Raw genomic sequence first — 21,833 nt, forward strand, 5'->3', positions numbered from 1 at the left:
GGGATTTATGCCAATATCCTTGTAATCTATCACAGTTATGACTTTCTAATGCAAGATATAAGAGACGAACAAAACTGGTGACGTAGGATTTTTCTGTGGGGCTGGTTTTTCTGTTGTTTTTTTTATAGCAACTATTTTTTCCCCATTGTACAAAAAAGTAGTTTAAATGTGGCTGCTCTTTCCATACTTCAGCTCTACTAATCTGCACTGACTTACACTCCGTTCTTTGATTTGTATATTAAGCCAGTGATTCTCTACTACACAAGTCCAAGATACTCTCGAGAGAGACTTCAGTGAGAATTACTCTACTCTCTATATCTTGGAAGAAACTTCCCAAACACTAACGTGTACAAGTTATCTATTATCTTTATTAGACAGGAGACAGAGTGAAAGAACCAACTGAAACCAAAATTAAAGAAAAAAAATGTAATTTAAGTCACCTACATGATGATTTAATTGTAATTTAGGTCTATAGTAAACTGTGTGATAGCCGCCCCAGTGATTTAAGATTTGCTGCAACTCAACAGTGAAGTACCTGTTGAGTACCACTGCTGGGCTTTGATATGGCAGTATTAAGCACAGAATTGAAGAGACAGTCAATTAGCAACATAAGATTCTAAAAGTTCATTTCATAATTCAAAGAATAAACAATTTTTTGCATTTTATTCTACATACAGAACACACCTGGCCAAGGCAGTGATCCTCTTTTGCCATTTTTTGATGTTTCAGAGGTGCAGCAGAGCCACTAAGCTAGGTAACTGAAGGAAACAGGAAAGCTTTGGTTAGAAAGCATGGCCAGAAACACAGCTCGATTCTAGAAACCCCATTTGCTGAAATGGTAACCAGGCAATTCAGGCTAGTCTAAACTGCATCAGAGATTAAACCAGCCTGTGACAAAAAGAACCTTCACTCCAAAGCCAATCTAGTGCTTAGCTTGTCTGTAACAAATATTTTTCACAGTAGCAGTGGACTTTAGTAGATGGAAATGGAATCTTCTTGGATCGATATTATCACACAGTAGCAATGCAACAAGTTCACAATGTTTAATCGAAACACTTCTTGTTTTTCCCCATCTTTAAAGGGAGGTCCAATCCAGAACCGAAAATCCAAGCGTTGCCTGGAATTGCAGGAAAACAATGAAAATGAATTTGGATTTCAACTCGTCCTTCAGAAATGCACTGGACAACGCTGGGCTATAACAAATGTCCTGAAAAGCTTGTCATCATAGCAGACTAAATTTTTTATCCATTTCTTTTGCTACTGTGTAGCAAATACTGCATTGTTGCCTGCTGTACTGTATTCCTCTCATCCACCACCCCCCCGGTTCCTTCTCTCCTCTTTTTGGTCCCTTTGATTTTATTTTGTGAGAGTGTGGAAATTGGGTTTGTGGCCTGAAAATAAGACGTTTTTATTTCACAATGATGTTTTCTTGGCATTTATATAGACATTGAATGACAGGTGACGGGTAGGCTATCCTAAAATATTTTACAACTGTAAATAGGAAACAAATGGAGAATATTTATAACTCAAACTTTTATTGAATAAAAAAGTCCAAACACTATTACTATCTAGCTGTCTCCATGGAAATCCATTTGGAAGTGAAATGCTGGTTTCTTTGTTTTCATTAACGCAAGCCTGTTCTTGGCAAGTTGTTGCTGAGTATCAGTGTTCTCCAGACTTGTGGTAAGAAGTCCTGCCTGCACACTAGTAGCTACAGCGAGGGAGGATTTTTCTCCTTTCTCCCTCCAGGGAAGCCTGGCTCAGCCCCTACAGCTACTAGTGTGTAAATATGGGGGGGAGCTGGGGTTGATGTGGCGTGGTGTGTGGAGGTGTATAGGTGTGTATTATGCACCCACGTACCTTTCCTCACCAGTACTAGTAAAGTAAAATGACAGAGAGAAGCCTGGGGCTCAAGTGAGTCAGGGAAGAGAATTAATTAAAAGAAGAAAAAGAAAAAGAAAAAAAACACAAACCACAAAACCCTGCAAGAGAAAAGCAGCAGCTACTGGAAGAAAAATACAAAAAAGACCCCCCCTGACATTTTTTAGTGGGTTGGTCTCCACTTCAATGACTGCACTTTCCTTCCAATTGTTCATAGCTGTTACAACTTTTGTTTTTAAATGCACTGTTCCCTAGCTACCACAGACTTGGATAAAAAAAAACGGCTCCATCCACGCACCACAGCAAGGAATACAATTTCACTGCCCTTCTCCCTAGCTTTAAGGAGGTGTGAATGCAAAGCCATATCACTTTATCTCAGGTAAGACTGGAATAAGGAGAGGAAGAAACTGTCTCATGAGGTAAACCAGAACACTACGATTACTGGCCTCTTTATTTCCAGCTGCTTTTATTTGCATGTAAATTCCCTCTCTTTTATTACTCTAATCGTTCTTTTTATTCTGTTGTTTGTTACCTTAAGTAACAGTCATAACCTCTTTTGGAGCTGGTTATGTGCCAAACTGTCTTTTACAGACTGGCTTCACATTCCAGACCAGCTAGCAGTATTGTTCTTTATGACTGTTTAATAAGTCACGTGGCACGTTGATTATATGTGTCCGGCCTTCTGCTGTATATATAGTTACCATACATCTGCTTCCGAGAGAAGAAAACACTGAGCCAGCAATAGGAGAACAGTAACAGCCAGTGAAGATGGGCTTAACATTTGCATATTGACTGACTCAAGAGGTCCCTCAAGCCTGTTTGAGTGAAAACTCCCATTGAAATTGGAACCCTGAAAGTGACCAGAGTGTCAGGGTACCACAGCTAGACAAGATAAAGCAGCTTTAATTTCACCCTGTAGAGATAACAGGAGGCTGCTACACAGGCGAGCCAAGCCTCCTGCCCCCTGGAGCATGTGCAGTGTCCAGATGGGAGAGGGCTCAGCACACGGCATGCAGAGTCACTTTGAGCATTCCCAAGTTCTACCACTAACCAACTGGACTTGTTTTTCACAGACTTTCTAGATGAATGAGGAGGAAACTGCATGCTCAGACAGAAAAAAAGCACAGAACTTGTACAGAGTAGTAGGAGATAAACTAAGCTTCCTCTCAGCAAAGGTACCAAGACTTCAGTGCATGAAGTTGCAGCCATAATGGGAAAACAAACTGTCCAACCAGTCTCTACAGGCCTACTGCACTCTGAGCAGTCACTTTCTCTTTTGTGTAGGGTTTTTGTGTTTTGGGTGGGATTTTTTTGTTCTTTTTTGTTTGTTTGGGTTTTTTTTTTTATGAGCACTAGAGGGAGATACCTGGCAAAGACTTGATAAAAGTGAAAGGAAGGAGCTGAGCTCTGAACTGTTTTATTTCATACCAAAAAGAATACTGTATGTCTAGCATTTGCCCAAAGAAGACTGTAGTTATTCCTGATTCCATTGCAGCAGTGTGCTCACATTCAACATTTAAGTGAAAAAAATACGCCCCACCACTTAAGTGAGTCCTGTCATCTCACCAAGCTACATTTGGTGCTATCCGGTCATACCTCCCATGGTGCCTGTGCTGAGGAAGTTTTCTTCAGCTTCTCAAAAACAGAACAGCATTACCGGGAATCCCTCAGTGGTAAGTGTGGGTTTAACTTTGATCCCAGTACAATTCTAGTAACTACAGTGGAATCATCAAAATAAACAGTGTGGGGGGAACCCCCATATATCCAGACTCAAAACATTACTTTATACTACAGCAATTCTGCTATATGTAAAATAGATGCATTATAATAGGCCTTTACCTTTGTTTTGTATCATGGAGTAGACATTTGTGTGACAACAGAAAAAGGGAAATGGGTTTAAATCTGTGGCTAAGCCTACTAAAATGGTATAGTAAATATTGTGAATGTACATAAGCAGAGACATTATTGTGCACTTTCTGAGACCCTACGGTCTCAGAACAGATCTTGACACATCTTTTCTCTTGGAAGAGAAAAACAGAGCAGAACAAGCGTAGCTGAAGGACATAGCCATCTTCTGCTAGGTATGCACTCTCTTAGTCATGAGCTGTCTCATCACCACTTTCATTTTCAGTTACACAGGAACTATATAGATATAGCAACATTGCCTCATACTGTAAAGACAAAAAAATCACCCTACTGAATGAAAAGTAAAATTAATCTTCACTTTTTGGAACACTATATAATATTATTCAATCATCAGTTGCCTCAAATGATCAAAAAATTTCCCAAATCTGCCTTTGCAATAGGTTTGTTAAAAAGATTGTTTTAAAGTGGAAAAGCTAGCACTTGAGAGCAAAGAACACTGTTCCAGAAGTCACTTGGAAAGCAGCGTAAGATGTATTCCTCCTCACCCAGGTGTGGTCAGAGATGAAGACAACCAGAAAGATCCAGTCATCTCCCTCTTCCTCCTGCTGCTATAGAACTGCTCCTAATATATTTTGATGAGTTTTTCTTGAAAAGTAACAGAGTTGTATCTACTTACCTGATAAGGATATCCTGACAATTGAACAAAAAAGCAAATTTCAGGTAACTGTAAGCTTTCCTCCTACTGTACTTCAGATATTTATGGAGAACATGTACTTATTTTCCTCTATTTCCGCAGCTGTTTAGCCAAATTGTTCCTGTCAATCAGGATATCACCTACAGCGGTTTCTCAAGGCTAGAAGGATTCCACTATGTGTCTTCGCACACACCTGCATGTAGGGCAAGGCACCAGCAACAAGGTGCTGACCATGCGAGCACAATCATGCAGAGAAAGAACACCTTCATGTCTTCAAGGAGAAGATATTAAGGTTTGGCTTGTATTGCAATACAGTAGAGATCCCTAGGTAATACTTCTGGAGCTGGGCTGTACAGTCTTCAGCAGAGATCCACGTTCAAGGAATTTATTAATTTATTTCTTCACAGATTTTTTTTTACAAAGCTAGAGGTATTCAGGAGCATGGCGTACAGACTATACTTGTTCATTCCCAGCTAGAATTTGGACAAAAGAATTCAAGAGTGCTTTCATCGGCCCAGTCTTTCCAGACTTGCTCACATCTGTTGGGAATGACTGTGCAGAATAGTGCTTAGCATTGTCCTCTCTTGATATGGAAGAGGAAAGTATATTTGGTTTTGTGTTTTTGAAAGACCAAAATTTAATCTGAGTCATTCAACCCACCAACATCAGGCCTCAGTTGTACTACCTTTTGTGTCTTTGCTAAAAAGTTGATCGGCAAACACACATCACTAAGACGCTTTATACACATTGATCAAGAGGCAGTTGCAAAAGTGATAATTAAGCAAGTAGCTGTCACACGTCATTCTATAGTGGGTAGCACTGAATACTCAGCTGAAGATAGAAAGGTAATCACTGAGATTTCAAGGTCACACATCAACAGAATGCACCACAATTTTGTTTATACCCTAAATTGTGTCTGTGTGTCTCTGCACCACCAAATATATACATATTTATATACAAAATACAAGCATACATGTGCACACATTCTGACTGTTTAATGGGGGTGAGGAAATCAAATGCAAATGCACTTCACCCAACCACAATCTTAAAGACATGGAAACAAGACACCAAAATGAAAGGTTTCGATGACAGTTCTGTCACTGTGATACCCAGAATACTTTCAACACTACTTATGTTTTTAACACTGAGAAAAAGCAGAACATAACTTCATATTTAAACTTTTGTTCAAATAATCATTGAAGGTTTTCCACAGGGTTAAGTCAGAATAAATTCTCAATACTGAAATGCAGAATGGTTGTGCTAATACAGAAGCTCAGGAGGCAATCAAGGCTTTTGAATAATTGTGTATTCTCTACTGATTTGCTGGAGTGTTTCTTAAATTCCCCACACACACCCCCCTCACCTCTTGTTAAAAATTTTATCCTCACACGAATGGGTTACACTAGGTATTGCTTTATTCACAACTCAGAGTTGGGCCATCACCTCAGTGAGTGGCAAAGCTTAACTCGCTAGACCAGTTTATATACATTTATTAAACCAATTACATCAAGTCTAGAATCTGCATAAGTTTCTAAGCAACCGTTCCATTCCTTTAAGTACATCATTTAATAAGTTCTTTCTATTCTTCTGTCTTCGTAGAATTCTCCCTTGCTGGTTTCAGGCCTTGCTTGGTTTCAGGGTCGTCTCGGCTTCTTTTGTGAATTCTGTTTGATACAATCCATACAATTAATTTCTATCCCAATTGCACACATACACATTGTATGGTTTCTTAACACAGCTGTGTTTACACAGCTGAATCTACGTTCTAGTTCTATGATTTTATTCTATTCTATAATCAATCTTTATAATCAATCTCTAACATTCCCTCCTTTTGTTTTTATTGCATCCCTGCAATTACTAATTACTATATTTGCAAACTTCTTTTTGACACTTTTTAGTGATTGTCATTAAACAAGTTAGTATACATTGAAAAATCACAAACAGACAAACAACGATTATTACAACAAAGAATAAGATTTCTAAAACTTTCTTTAACCAAGTAGCTAGGTTCGGGAACCAAGAGGTTAACCAAGAAACAGTATCAGTGAATCCCCATGATGTGTTGTCTTTTTGCACTTGTTGCATCTGTTTACTAACTTCCCAAATTTTCTGCACATCAGTAATTAACTCTCCACTATGATCGGTGTACATACAACAACTTACATCTAAAATGGTGCAGACCCCTCCTTGGGAAGCTAATATCATATCGAATGCCATCCGATTTTGTATTGTAATTTTCGATAATTCAGAAACCTCTTTTTGCAAAGTGAGCAGTCCATGTGCTATGGAATTTGCTAGTTTTTCAGTCTCTCCAGAAATGTTAAGAATTGCTTTTTCCAATTCACTTACCCCCTAAAGAAGGGACGGAGAAAAGAGTAGAATCCTGTAGGTCTTTCTATCAAGGGATTAAGATTTCTTTTCAAACGATTAATATAGGTCCGGTGCCAAGTGTCTTTGGGTAAAACTTTAGGATGTATTTGCAAATCTGAAGTGAGAACTCCAAGAGTACAAATTGCTCCCCAAGGCAGAGGTAAAGCTTTATATGCTTTTGCTCCACAAAGCCAGAAGATACCTAAATCTGGAGGGGCTTGCCAGCTTAACCGCAACCCAGAACTTATTGTGGTTGTGGTTTGGCAGTTTGTCCAATTTCCCACAAATGTGTGATTTCGGCATAGGAATCGATTAGAACGCGTAGAAGGATAACATCTTTGAACACAATGGAATAATTCCCTTGCTTGGGTAATTGAATATCCCAGATTTGCTCTTTGTAGGTGTCAGTGAATGTAGTATTATACCAATATCGATTCCAATTTACTGCTTTAGGTATAGGAATACCTATTAGCTGGAATCCCTGATCAACAGTTTTTGGCAACGAGATGCAAATCCAGCATTCGGTTAGATTTAGATTCTTAATAAAGGAATTCAGGAGTGACACATGCATGTTATTAGCCATTCATTTTCAATCTGTTCTCCGTGGTTTATTTCCTCCAGATCTTTTAGGCGTCTGCTTAACCATTGAGGGGTTTGCATGCTTCGATATACAGTGGGTCAATTAATCCTAAAGACAGACATCAAATTCAAAAGGTTAGTATAGGTATAATCATAAATCACAATCCTAAATTCACCATAAAAGTGATTGCCTGATAAATCGTATCTATGACAACACCAATCTCCACGGCCATAAATTCCCCACATGTGATGATCATAGCACTATGTTCCTCTTCCCCAGAGGGGGTCTTGTAACTGAATATGATATGCAAATATAGAGAATTTACCGCTATCCCAGTCCCAGTACGCATGCAACCGTTTAGAGCTACCATAGCCGGAGGTCCAAGTATCCCATCGATCATCAAGCAGAGTTCGTACGTTCACACAGAATTGCAGAGAATCTCCATATAGATTGATAGCATCTCTCGTCTCAGTCTTCGGACGGTCAGAAGTAAGAACGAACCGCCCAGAGTCTGTCTTAATTCCTGCAGCTTGGCCCTTAAGTTCACAAGACAGATTGCTATACATAATGTTAGTGATATTGGTACCGGCATCTTGATAGCGTATTGCTGATCTTACCCAGAATCCGTGGAGACTGCTAACAGGTATTTTACATAGAAAAATTAGCAACGCATATACTCAATTCATTGCTCTTCAGTATCTTTCCAGATGTGAGAATGATGGATCCAGGTCTCTTTCCCAGCAACCTTAACAGCATAAAAAGAGGTTAATAGTACAGTGTATGGTCCTTCCCACTTTGTTTCGAATCTATTTTTCCGTTTGTAATTTTTCACATAAACTCTATCTCCTGGCTGTATATCATGTACCTGGACTTCAGGAGATATACCTTGATACCAGTAAGCATGTTTTCTCATCTGGGAAAAAGAATCCTGGAGATACAAAAGGTATTGAGTGATTTGCTCATCTCCATCCAAAAGGCTAGCTTTTGCCGGAACGTAAGTTCCTGGAATGGCAAGAATTCTACCAAAAAGAATTTCTGCAGCAGACACTCCTACAGGTTGTCTTGGAGTGTTTCTAATATCCCATAAAACTAAGTTCAAAGCTTCTGGCCACTTTAATCCAGTTTGTTTACAAACCTTAACTAACTTTTCCTTAATAGTTCTATTCATCCTTTCTACTTGTCCAGAGGACTCTGGATGATAAGGGGTGTGTAATTGTTGTCTAATTCCTAAAGCATGATATATTTGAACCAAAACAGCTGCCGTAAATTGTGCTCCCCTATCTGAGTCAATTATTTCTGGAACGCCGTATCGTGGAATTAATTCTTTTAACAAAATCTTAACTACTGAATTTGAATCATTCTTTCTTGTTGGGAGAGCTTCTACCCATCCAGATAACTGATCTACAGTCACTAACAAGTATGCATAACCCAGAGTTTTAGGCATCTCAGCATAATCAATTTGGAGCTTTTGAAAAGGAAAGGTGGCCAGAGGCCTTTTACCTTGTGGTGGGTTAATTCGCAATGTAGCATATTGCTTGCAGAGTTTACAATTCTCACAAACTCTTCGTGCTGCAGCCTAAATTCCTGGTGCTGCCCACAGTCTTTGGATTCAGGAGGCTATGCTCTCCGGTACTCCATGAGTTTTCTCATGGAACCAACAGGTTAAGGGTAATTAATACCTTTTTGGCAACAGAGGTTTGTTGTTCAAAATCCATTCATTGCTCTCCTTGCCTTTGAGCTCCTAGTCGTTCCCATAAGGATCGTTCATCTTCGGTTAAGGATTCATAGAGTTGGCACATGTCCGGTGGGCTTGTCCATTCTTCCTTTGCAGTGCAGCCATAAGAAGGTTGCACTGCCTAGCAGCTGCTCGGGCTGCTTGATCAGCTAAGTGGTTACCTCTTGAGATGGCATCTTGTTTTCCTGTGTGAGCTTTAATATATATTACCGCTAAAGCTGTCAGCAATTGAATCGCTTCCAGTAAATCTTTTATCTGCTTTCCACGAGCAATCATTTTTCCTGCTGAAGTTAGAAATCCTCTCTCTTTCCAGAGGGCACCTGTTGCATGACACACTCCAAAAGCATATTTTGAGTCAGTATAAATGTTAACTTTTTTTTCTTTTGCATACCTGGCTGCTTCTGTCAGTGCGACAACTTCCGCACCTTGCGCTCCCAGAGACAAAGGTAGAGGTCCAGTAATTAATACTGTTGTTTCTGTCATCACCGCAAAACCCACAACCCGTCGTCCTTCCTCATAATATGATGATCCATCTGTGAAAAGCCTCATCTCCAGGTTATCAAGTGGTTGATCTGTTATGCGTCTCAAGACTTGCCAGTAAATGCTAAAATTTGCATACAGTCATTAGTATCTTTTTCACCATCAGTTGGCAAAGGTAACAGTGTGGCAGGGTTAAGCATGTTGCACCTTTCCAATTTCAAATTGTCAGCTAATAACAATACCAATTCATAACGATGTGCTCTTTGGGGTGAAAGAGACTTTTCAGCATATTGTTTTAACAAAATTTCCACCTCATGGGGTACACATACGGTTAGTGCATGCCCTAAAACAATTGACCTAGATTTTTCTACCATCTCAGCTGCAGCTGCAATTGCTCGGATACAAAACGGAGTTCCTTTTACTACAGGATCTAACGTAGCTGAAAAATAAGCTACTGGTCTTTCATAAGGCCCTGAAGTTTGGACTAAAACTCCTCTGGCTGTTCCCTTTATCTCATCACAATAAAATTTAAAGGGTTTGGTGTAATCAGGGAGTCCTAATGCTGGGGCATTCAATAAGGCATTCTTTAGTGTCCTAAAAGCTTTTCCGCTTTCAGATCCCCATGCTATAAGTTCCACCTCCTCATTCCTAGTTTCTTCATGCAACGGTTTTGCTATTTCACTAAATCCAGGGATCCAAGGTCTGCAAAATCCAACTTGCCCTAAAAATCCCCGTCACTGCTTCTTAGTGGTAGGTCTTGGCAGTTCCTGCATTATTTTAACTCTTTTAGGATCAATTTCTCTTTTTCCCCCGACTTAATAAAAATCCCAGGTACTTTACCTTAGTCTGGAAAAACTGCGGCTTGGATGGAGAGACTCAATGACCCTTCTGCACCAATTGACAACACAAATATTTAGTATCACATATACAATTTTCTTTTGTCTTACTCACAAGTAAAAGATCATCCACATATTGTATAAGAACAGACAAACAGGGAAAATTTCAATCTTGTAAATCATTTCTCCAAATCTGAGAGAAAATAGTGGGTGAACTAGTAAAACCTTGCTGCAGTAGTGTCCAGGTTAACTGTTTCCCTTGCCAGGTAAAGGCAAAAATATGTTGACTTTGTTCTGCTATTGGTATACTAAAAAAGGCTCCTGTTAAATCAAGCACAGTATAATACTGGCCCCAAGGTGGTATTTGAGTTAATATTAAACTCGGGTCTGGAACAACTGGATGGGGTGCAATGACATGTTCATTAACTGCTCGTAAATCTTGAACAAACCTATATTCAGGGTCTCCATCGTTGTCCAACCTGCTTTTACTTACAGGTAAAATTGGGGTATTATAACGGCTCCTACATTCTTTTAGAATTCCCTCTTTTAAGAATTTATCAATTTGTTTACCAATACTAGGAATTGCTTCTGAAACTATTGGATATTGTCGAATAGAAGGAGGTGTCCCTCCTTTTGTTTGGATTACCACAGGTTGAGCTGATTTTAACAGCCCTACTTCATCTCCAGAAGTGCTCCATAATTCATGAGGAATATCAGAGAGTTCCTCACAGATCTTTTTTCCCTCCTTTTTATTTTCTGGTATTTTAATTAAAGACACGCCAATTACTATTAATTGGATACCAGTTCGAGTTAAAGAGATACAAGTGCCAAATTCATGCAATAAATCCCGTCCCAGCAAAGACACAGGTGTTTCAGGGGAGACAACAAACTTTCCTCAAGCCATTTTTCCTCCCAATACCACCGGAAGGGGAAGCGAAAGGGGCAATTCCTTACCTCCCACCACTCCATCTACCTTTATTTTTTCTCCTGATAATTGTGGAACAAAAGAGTTTAATAATGACATAGTTGCTCCCGTATCTACTAGAAAATTGACAAAAGTACCATTTACCTTTGCTGTGACGTGACCGTTATGATCTACCTTAACTCCAACCGCTTCCATCAATTACTGTGAGTGAGGTCTGGGAGGGCTTTCTCCATGGTTTCTAACTTCGACTGCTGAAGTCACTGGTCTCAAGGGGCACGCACGCTGTATATGACCTAAATTACCACAATAAAAACATTCAGGAATGTTAAAATAAGGGGAAACAGGGGGAGGAAGACCTCTGCCTCTTTGGCCTCTTCCTCTGATTCCTCTTCGGGGAAATCCCCGGCCTCTTCCTCTTTGGCTATAATTCTGAGCAATCACTGCAGCGAGCAGGCTGATTTCTCATTCTTTTTCTTTATGTTCTCTCTTCCTCTCTGCTTTCAGTTTCTCCTCTTCTTGCTTCTGTTGTTCTTCGCTCCTTCCGTCAAAAACAAAAGTTGCTATGCTCAGGATTTTAGTCAAAGTTTCACCTTGCCAGCCTGGCATGTGTTTTCGGAAATATTTATTAATGTCAGGAGCAGACTGGTCCACAAACACACTTATGGCCAATGGTTCCTGAAAATTTTCACGAGTCATTCCCCCATATTTTAAAAGTGTAGCTTTTAGTATTCCCCAGTAATCACTGGCATGTTCATCAGGTTTTTGCCTGCATTCCATTACTTTGGTCCAATTTGTGACTCATTCTCCAGTTTGTCTAACTGCTTCAATTAATTGTTGAACAGCATTTTGATAGGCTTGAAGTCCTTCTGTGGTAGTTACATCCCAGCCTGGATTTTGCTCAGGCCATGGATTAAGTCCATTTCCCCTCTGAGCAATTTCCCTATCTTTTTGTAAAATTTTTTCTCTTTCGTCTGGTTGGAATAATTCTCGGAGGAGAGTTCTTACATCATTCCAATTAGGAAAATAATCAGTTATGATACCAGATAATAATTGAGCACATTTTTCTGCATCATCTCGTAGTCTCAGCATTTTTGCTTGCCAAGCTACCAAATCTCCTTGTTTCCAAGGTTCATGTCTCACCACGGCTTGGATTGCAGGGACCTCTGGCGGGGCTCCTGGTCCAGCCCTAGGGTTTGGAATGTAATCCAATTTCATGGGATACATTCCAGTCCCTTTTGAGGTAGAATTATCATCGTCTGCCTGCGGAGCAGAAGGAGCAAAGGGAGCAGAGGGTGATAATCGACCTCCATTATTATGATTACCTGCAGGTTTCCTTCTTTGTTGGGCCCAATTATACCAAATATACCAATAATCAATATCTTCAGTTCCTGTATCTTCTAAAATTATTCGCAAAAATTTTAACTTATGTATCTTAAAAGTTCCCTTAAGGGGCCACACATCCATGGGTCCTCCTCCTCTAGTTCTAGTGAGAAATGGCCATTCCTCCTGACATAATAATATCAATTTCTTTTTCTTCAAAGTCTGAGACAAAGGTATCTTACTCCAATTCTCTAAAACTTCAGCAAGGGGCATCCCCCTTTCAACGCTGGGTGTAGTTCCCATATCAAATACTTCAAGCAAAATTTAAACACAAGAGAAGATCTCAACAATCAGTCTGAACACACTCGAGACCAAAAGCTCTCGGACTCACCTAGTCCTTTTGTTTTGTGCCGGCACTTTGAGCGTTGGTCTCGGGTGTTCCCAGAGAAGATCCTCAGTATCCATCTCCTGTGTCCTAGTGTCCCATCTGGGTTGCCAAATTCTTTTAAAAATTTTATCCTCACACGAATGGGTTACACTAGGTATTGCTTTATTCACAACTCAGAGTTGGGCCATCACCTCAGTGAGTGGCAAAGCTTAACTCGCTAGACCAGTTTATATACATTTATTAAACCAATTACATCAAGTCTAGAATCTGCATAAGTTTCTAAGCAACCGTTCCATTCCTTTAAGTACATCATTTAATAAGTTCTTTCTATTCTTCTGTCTTCGTAGAATTCTCCCTTGCTGGTTTCAGGCCTTGCTTGGTTTCAGGGTCGTCTCGGCTTCTTTTGTGAATTCTGTTTGATACAATCCATACAATTAATTTCTATCCCAATTGCACACATACACATTGTATGGTTTCTTAACACAGCTGTGTTTACACAGCTGAATCTACGTTCTAGTTCTATGATTTTATTCTATTCTATAATCAATCTTTATAATCAATCTCTAACACCTCTGTCATGAAAATACTTAAAAGTGCAGAATATGATGATCAGGGATGTCATTCACAGCTATATTCTGAAACAACAAAGCAATGTATTTTTGTTTATTGACTAAAATTAGTTTTGCATTATTGGGTGTGACTACCTGAATTCAGTCTTTTTATACACAGTCTCAGAAGGAGTTCTTTATGATAACACATCTGAAAACTTCTTGTAACGCCACAGAAATATACGTTTTATCATAATATATTACTTCCAGTGAAGTAGCATCATTTGAAGTGCATCTGTGATGGACAGAATTTTCAAATTAAAAGACTGTATATGTTTCGATCTTACGAGATGAAAACAACAAACATATGTGACTTGCAAAAGGACAGAGGTAAATGCAAATTTCATTCAGTGTTTAAAGGGAAGAATGATTCTAAGGAAACCCTGAATCATAGTTTAGAAGGTGGTGACTGCTCAGATCTAAAATAAAGTGTTAAGAGGTTAAGTCCATCCTTTAAAGTCTATTGACATTCTTGGTCAGTGGTTTCCGTGTGTGTGGTGTAGATTTTCTATAAGTAATAGCACACAAAATTTTAAAACTATGGACACTTTCTTACTACTAGAAAGCTCTACCTCTTCTAGCAGCTAAACTTGAGTGTCCCATAACCCAAGTCCACAGCTATCCAGCAATCTCTTGCTCACTCATTTATCCACAAAAGGGAAGTCAGATTATACAGCTAAATCCATGGGGATATTCATGCCTCAGCTTTTGAGGAGATAAAAATGGCCAAAGGCAGTAACTTGGTACATCCACAGTAGAGTAAATCTGGTTGCAAACCTCAGGCACAGCACAGAGCACACTGGCTGCAGAGGTTTGCCACCTCTCAGCCAGGCCAGAGAGTGAAGAGAAAGCTCTTGTCAGCACACACAAAGAATATAGCAAGCCTCAGCTTGTCATTTTGGCTAATATTGTACCTCCTTCACTTCTCTCATTGTTAAAATCACTTGTATCTCAATGTCTTATTTCCCCACATTTGCTTGCTCTAAAAACGGCATACTAACAGTTAACCTGTTTTTTGAAAAAACAGATAGCAAATGAGATACCTGTGTTTAAAGTGCCTATATGTGACAGTGATTCTCATACCAGTTGTGAATGTTTTGCTGCAGATGACATTTCAATTCAAAACAATCCACCAAAGGCTATATTCTCATCTTCAGCCTCTGTTAATAAGGGTTTTCTGTGTATTGCATTTTTTTTATTTACTGTCATTTTATCATTTTATATATTCTCCTAGACATTATTCAGCTATATAGAGAAGAGTAAGTCTTTTATTGCTTGAGTTCCAAATGCTCTGGAAACACTCATAATTAAAGAGGAGATACTAAAAATATGTCCCAAACTTCTGTTCCAAATATGTCTACAGATCATCTTGAATAACCAGTGACAAATCACAAATTCAAAACTCCTGCTATTTCCCATAGTCTGAAGACCACTGAGCAGTTCTTACTCAAATCCAGAGCCAAACCTAGCATGAAAATACTGAAGTGCTGTGCCAATGCTTGCTAGTAACAGGCATGAACCCTCACCCAGTGTAAGTTAGCACACATACATTGACTTTGAGAAACAGCATCAATTCCATATTATGAGGAATTGGCCTGGATCTCCACACCTCAAGCAAGACCAATGCTGGATCCCACAAGTAACCCCTGTTTATCCACGTGTGTAAGTAGTGCTCAGAACTCACACAAGCACTGTAAACTTACACAAAAAGTGATCTTACCAGCCAAATTAGATGCCAAGAATACCTTTCTAAACAGTTGAAAAAGTACAACACAAGCAGTGTGAAGACAAGAAGTAAAGGTTACCCTGTGGACAGCGACTTTCCAAAAGAGATCTTGTTCTCTAAATATTCATGCTGAATATAGTCTAGTCAGATTTGGCAGCCATTTGGACAGAGCTTGTTTTATTAAGAGATGCAAAAAGATCACCATCATGCTAGAGAAGTGAATCGCCCGGATTTTTACTGTTTTGCTATTGAGCACATTTTACCTGGTACACATCACACAAGAGAAACCCCACAAAACCAGTATCAGTAGTAACCTGAAATTTCTGTCAGGTATCACTTTTCTAATCAGTGTTACTTTCCTATTCTAAAAAATTAGAGTCCAAACAAACTGAACTACTTTGAAGCCACATTGGATGGCTATATATTAGATATCTAACCTTTCTGCAGCTGAATGCAATGCCTGCCACCTCAATTTTTCCAATCTGTGTATATTGTGCAAATGGGGTCATCTTACTGTTATGATTGCTGTGTATATAATAGTCAACAAAGTTAAAGAAGAAGCCTCTCTACTCTCAAAGTTGATAGCACAGAGACATAAATATTCCAGATGACACTTCAGACTTAAACCAGTCCATATTTAAATCCCTGTATTGTTCCATAGCATAACTTTGTCTACTTGGTCTCACAATCAGTAACTGCTGTCAGGATGGCAGATTTAAATAATTCTGCTTCTTAAAATTGATGCTTTCAGATATTAAATCCTTGACTGAAGTTTCCTGGGAGACATTAAATCACATGGAGCTTTCATCATCTGAAAAGAACACTGTGTATCATATCTAAGCTTACACAAGTCAGGGTTTACTGATGTAGTTTCAAAAGCCTGGCTATTCACTTAAGACTTTAGATTGTCTGCAGAAGCTATCATCTACTTTATGGAAAACATTCTCATGCCCTTTCAGGAAAGATGAATATTATCAGATAATCAAGTTTAAGCTAAACAGCTTTCATCGTCTCTGTAGGTCCATTTCTGTGGGACCACTTGAAGAATCACATGCTTTCCGGGGGGAACATGGTTATTAAAACCTGGCTCTTGATTATTAATTGAATTATGGCCTATTGATCAATACCTTTATTTTATCTCTATATACTGTCTGGCACTGTTAAGGGCACTGTAGAATCAAGAGACTATTAAAGATTACTACATGAGTCAGAGGCGCAGGAAAACAGAATTTTTCCAGCAGGTTTGCTGAGAAGTCACACCTCACACTTCCCAACAGAGCACTCTCTGATACATATATATCACTGAAGATTTTAAAAATGATTAGCTGTGTCAGAGTTCGATAGTCTCTTATAATTGCGGCTGCTAATTTGCCTTTTTGATGGTGAGACTCCTTCCGGAAGCTGCAGGAGTGTAATCTGCCAGAAATTCCCTCTGCATCCAGCCATGGCTGGGACTGCATGAAGAGGGAACTGGACAGGGTATGGGGACACAGACTCAGGTTGCTCCATGGTGCAACTCCTAGGAATCTTTGGCTGCAACTACAGTTTATTCCTCGAGTGATTGTACATCACTGCACATTGTGCTCTCCAATTTTCTTTATCAATTGATCTTTCCAGATCAAAGTAGGAGCATGCTAGCCTTAATTAATTAAATGTGTCCTGTCTCTTCTGCTAAAGGAACATCAGTTCATACTTAACAGTTATTTTTATTCAAACACTGAAGAACAAGAGAATTAAAGTCTGCTCAAAATTATAGCCTATTCATAAAGCCAACCTTTACACCTCAGAATACACTTTACTTTTTTCCCCATTATGCCCACGAAGTCATCATATACATGAGTGAGTGTTTTAAGTTCTCTAGCTTCTTCCATACGTTACTACGGGTTCTATGTATCTAGCTATAGCTTTTCTCCTTTTTGTTAAAGAGATGGTGTTACCATGAGATGAACAAAGAGGTTTGCTAGCAGTCCAGAGCTCACTTTTGCTAAAACATTCAAGAAAAATGGGTTTCACAAGTACTAATTTGTGAAAAACTTTCCATTTGGCTGCCAAACTAGTGTATATTATCAGAAACCAACCACTAGTTATAGAATCATAGAATCATGGAAAGTTTTGGGTCGGAAGGGACCCCTAGAGGTCATCTAGTCCAACCCCCCCGCAGCGAGCAGGGACACCACTAACTAGATCAGGTTGCTCAGAGCCCTGTCCAAACTGGTCTTGAATGTTTCCAGGGATGGGGCCTCCACTACCTCTCTGGGCAACCCGTTCCAGAGTTTCACCACCCTCATTGTAAAGAATTTCTTCCTTATATCTAGCCTAAACCTACCCTGTTTTAGTTTAAAACCATTACCCCTCGTCCTGTCACTGTTGTCTCTACTAAAAAGATTGTCCCCATCTTTCCTATAGGCTCCCTTTAAGTACTGAAAGGCTGCAATCAGGTCTCCCGACAGCCTTCTCTTCTCTAGGCTGAACAAGCCCAACTCTCTCAGCCTGTCCTCATAGGAGAGGTGCTCCAGCCCTTGGATCATTTTTGTAGCCCTCCTTTGGACCCGCTCCAACAGTTCCATGTCCTTCTTGTGCTGAGGGCTCCAGAGCTGAACATAGTACTCCAGGTGAGGTCTCACCAGAGCAGAGTAGAAGGGCAGAATCACCTCTCTCGACCTGCTGGCCACGCTTCTCTTGATGCAGCCCAGGACACAGTTGGCTCTCTGGGCTGCCAGCACACATTGCCGGCTCATGTCCAGCCTTTCGTCTATCAGTACCCCCAAGTCCCTCTCAGCAGGGCTGCTCTCGATCCTTTCATCCCCCAGCCTGTATTGATACTGGGGATTACCCTGATCCAGGTGTAGGACCTTGCACTTGGCCTTGTTAAACCTCATGAGGTTCACACAGGCCCACCTCTCCAGCTTGTCCAGGTCCCTCTGGATGGCATCCCATCCTTCTGGTGTCTCAACCGTACCACTCAGCTTGGTGTCATCTGCAAACTTGCTGAGGGTACACTCGATGTCGCTGTCCATGTCATTGATAAATATATTGAACAGCACCGGTCCCAGTACGGACCCCTGAGGGACTCCACTTGTCACTGGTCTCCATCCAGACATTGAGCCGTTGAACCCTACCCTTTGGCTGCGACCATCCAACCAATTCCTTATCCACCGAACGGTCCACCCATCAAATCCATGGCTCTCCAATTTGGAGAGAAGGATGTTGTGGGGGGGCCGTGTCAAAGGCTTTACAAAAATCCAGATAGATGACATCCATTGGTTTTCCCTTGTCCACCCTTGTTGTTACACCATCATAGAAAGCCACTAGGTTGGTGAGGCAGGACTTGCCCTTGGTGAAGCCATGCTGGCTGTCTCGAATCACCTCCATGGCCTCCATGTGCCTTAGCATATCTTCTAGGAGGATCTGTTCCATGATCTTCCCAGGCACAGAGGTGAGGCTGACAGGTCGGTAGTTCCCAGGGTCTTCCTTTCTACCCTTTTTGAAAAGGGGCACAATGTTTCCCTTTTTCCAGTCACTGGGGACTTCCCCTGACTGCCATGACTTTTCAAATATCATGGAGAGTGGCTTGGCAGCTACATCGGCCAGATCCCTCAGGACTCTGGGATGCATCTCATCAGGTCCCATGGACTTCTGTACGTTTATGTTCCTCAGGAGGTCCCAAACCTGGTCTTCACTTACAGCTGGAGGGATTTTACCCTCCTGGTCTTCTTCATGCCATCCATCAACTCGGGAAGGGTGAGGAGAGATGTTGCCAGTGAAGACTGAGGCAAAACAGTTGTTGAGTACCTCAGCTTTCTCCTCATCTGCTGTTACCAGTTTGCCGGTCTCGCTCATGAGCCGGGGTATGCTTTCTTTGACCATCTTTTTCCGGCTGACATACCTGTAGAAGCCCTTCTTGTTATTTTTCGCATCCCTTGCCAAGTTCAGCTCCAGCTGTGCCTTGGTCTTCCTGACCCCATCCCTACACAACCGGGCAGCTTCCCTATACTCTTCCCAGGAAGCCAGTCCCTGCTTCCACTGCCTGTGCACTTCCCTCTTCTTCCTTAGTTTGACCAGCATCTCTTGTCTCAGCCATGCCGGTCTCTTCCCTTCTCTACCTGACTTCTTACACTTGGGGTTCGAGAGCTCTTACGCTCTGTGGAATACATCCTTAAAGACCTGCCAGCTCTGTTCTGTTCCCCTGTCCCTGAGGACCGTTTCCCAGGGAGTCCTTCTGATTATCTCCTTGAAGAGCTGGAAATTTGCCCTCCTAAAATTTAGGGTCCTGACTATGCTCTTCGTTATTCCCATTTCCCTCAGTAGCGTTAGTTCCACCAGCGCGTGGTCACTGTAGCCCAGGCTACCTCCGATCTTGACATCCCCAACGAGCTCACTCGCATTGGAGACCACCAGGTCTAGTATCGCATCCCCTAGGGTAGGGGTGCTTATTACCTGGCTTAAGAAGTTGTCCTCAATGCATTGTAGGAACCTGCTGGATTGCCTACAGCTTGCCATGTTGCTTTTCCAGCAGATGTCAGGGTAGTTGAAGTCCCCCAGTAGGACGAGAGCCTGCGAGCGCGAAGCCTCCTGGAGTTGGAGGAAGAACGCTTCCATCTGTGAGCTCCTCTTGATCTAGCGGCCTTTGATTGAACAGAAAAGTTTGAACAGTACACAGCATATAGCAAAAGAAACACATAGTCAATGTTTTATCATCTTTATAAAAGTGTTCCTAACATGATGGATGTGTATTTGAAGTGGTCTAGAACTTCTCATCTACATAAAGACAGAATATAAGACTTGGAAGTCAGAGAACAAACAAGAATACTTTCTTCTACTATCACAAATGTCCCTTGGAGCTCATAGCTGAAGAAACAAAGCACACTTGTAGATATTGATGAGTTAATCATAGAATTCTTAAGGTTGGAAAAGACCTTTAAGATCATCAAGTCCAGCTGTCAACCCATCAACACCATGCCTACTAAATCATGTCCTGAAGTGCCACAGCTACAGGTTTTCTAAATGCCTCCAGGGGTGGGGACTCAACCACCTCCCTGGGGCAGCCTATTCCAATGTCTGACCACTCTTTCAGTAAAGAAATTTTTTGTAATATCCCATCTAAATCTTCCCTCACACAACTCAAGGCCATTGCCTCTCATCCTATCACTAGTTAGTTGGGAGAAGAGACCAACACCTGCCTCACTACAACTGCTTTTCAGGTAGTTGTAGAGAGCAATAAGGTCCCCCCTCAGCCGCTCCTCATAAGACTTGTTCTCTAGACCCCTCACCAGCCTCGTTGCCCTTCTCTGGACACGCTCCAGCACCTCAATGTCTTTCTTGTAGTGAGGGGCCCAAAACTGAACACAGTACTCCAGGTGCAGCCTCACCAGTGCCGAGTACAGGGGCACGATCACCTCCCTACTCCTGATGGCCACACTATTCCTGATACAAGATAGGATGCCGTTGACCTTGGCCACCTGGGCACACTGCTGGCTCATATTCAGCTGGCTGTCGACCAACACCCCAAGGTCCTTTTCTGCCAGGCAGCTTTCCAGCCACTCGTCCCCAAGCCTGTAGTGTTGCATGGGGTTGTTGTGACCCAAGTGCAGGACCCAGCATTTGGCCTTGTTGAACCTCATACAGTTGACTCAGCCCATCAATCCAGCCTGTCCAGGTCCCTCTGCAGAGCCTTACTGCCCTCAAGCAGATCGGCACTCATGCCCAACTTGGTGTCATCTGCAAATTTACAGAGAGAGCACTCAGTCCCCTCATCCAGATCATTGATAAATATGCTAAACAAGACTCGCCTCAAAACTGAGCCCTGGGGAACACCACTTGTGACTGGCCACCAGCTGGTTTTAACTCCATTCACTACCACTTTCTGGGCTCGGCCATTCAGCCAGTTCTTTATCCAGCAGAGAGTACACCCATCCAAACCATGGGCAGCTAGTTTCTCCAGGAGGATGCTGTGAGAAACAGTGTCAAAGGCCTTACTAAAGTCCAGGTAGACAACATCCACAGCTTTTCCCTCATCCACTAGGCAGGTCACCTGGTCACAGAAGGAGATCAGGTTGGTCAAGCAGGACCTGCCTTTCATGAGCCCATGCTGGCTGGGCCTGATGCCCTGGTTGTTCTTCACATGCCCAGTGAGTGCACTCAGGATGAACCACTCCATAATCTTGCCTGGCACCGAGGTCAGACTGACAGGCCTGTAGTTCCTGGGATCCTCCTTCCAGCCCTTCTTGTAGACAGGTGTTACACTGGTGATCCTCCAGTCATCAGGGACCTCCCCTGTTAGCCAGGACTGCTGATAGATGACAGAGAGTGGCTTGGCCAGCTCCTCTGCCAGTTCCTTCAGCACTCTTCGGTGGATCCCATCTGACCCAATAGACTTGTAAGCGTTCAGGTGGCATAGCATGTCGTTAACTGCTTCCTCCTGGAT

General features: G+C 41.5%; 1 protein-coding gene across 10 annotated transcripts in view; it reads left to right on the forward strand.

Annotated features, from left to right (window-relative positions):
• Positions 1 to 21,833, forward strand: part of GALNT18 (polypeptide N-acetylgalactosaminyltransferase 18) — a 321,219-nt gene that overhangs the window by 242,102 nt on the left and 57,284 nt on the right. For 4 of the 10 annotated variants that reach the window (XM_075427469.1, XM_075427468.1, XM_075427479.1 and 1 more), the window contains one exon: positions 1,082 to 1,551. The exons of the other annotated variants lie outside the window; for them this stretch is intronic. In XM_075427469.1, coding sequence (XP_075283584.1) covers positions 1,082 to 1,228 — 147 coding nt within the window. In that variant the 3' untranslated portion in view covers positions 1,229 to 1,551. Of the gene's footprint in view, positions 1 to 1,081; positions 1,552 to 21,833 lie in introns of those variants that run through there. 10 annotated transcript variants of the gene reach the window in all.

The sequence above is a fragment of the Opisthocomus hoazin genome, chromosome 7 (assembly GCF_030867145.1).
Source record: "Opisthocomus hoazin isolate bOpiHoa1 chromosome 7, bOpiHoa1.hap1, whole genome shotgun sequence".
NCBI classification, from domain to species: Eukaryota; Metazoa; Chordata; class Aves; order Opisthocomiformes; family Opisthocomidae; genus Opisthocomus; species Opisthocomus hoazin.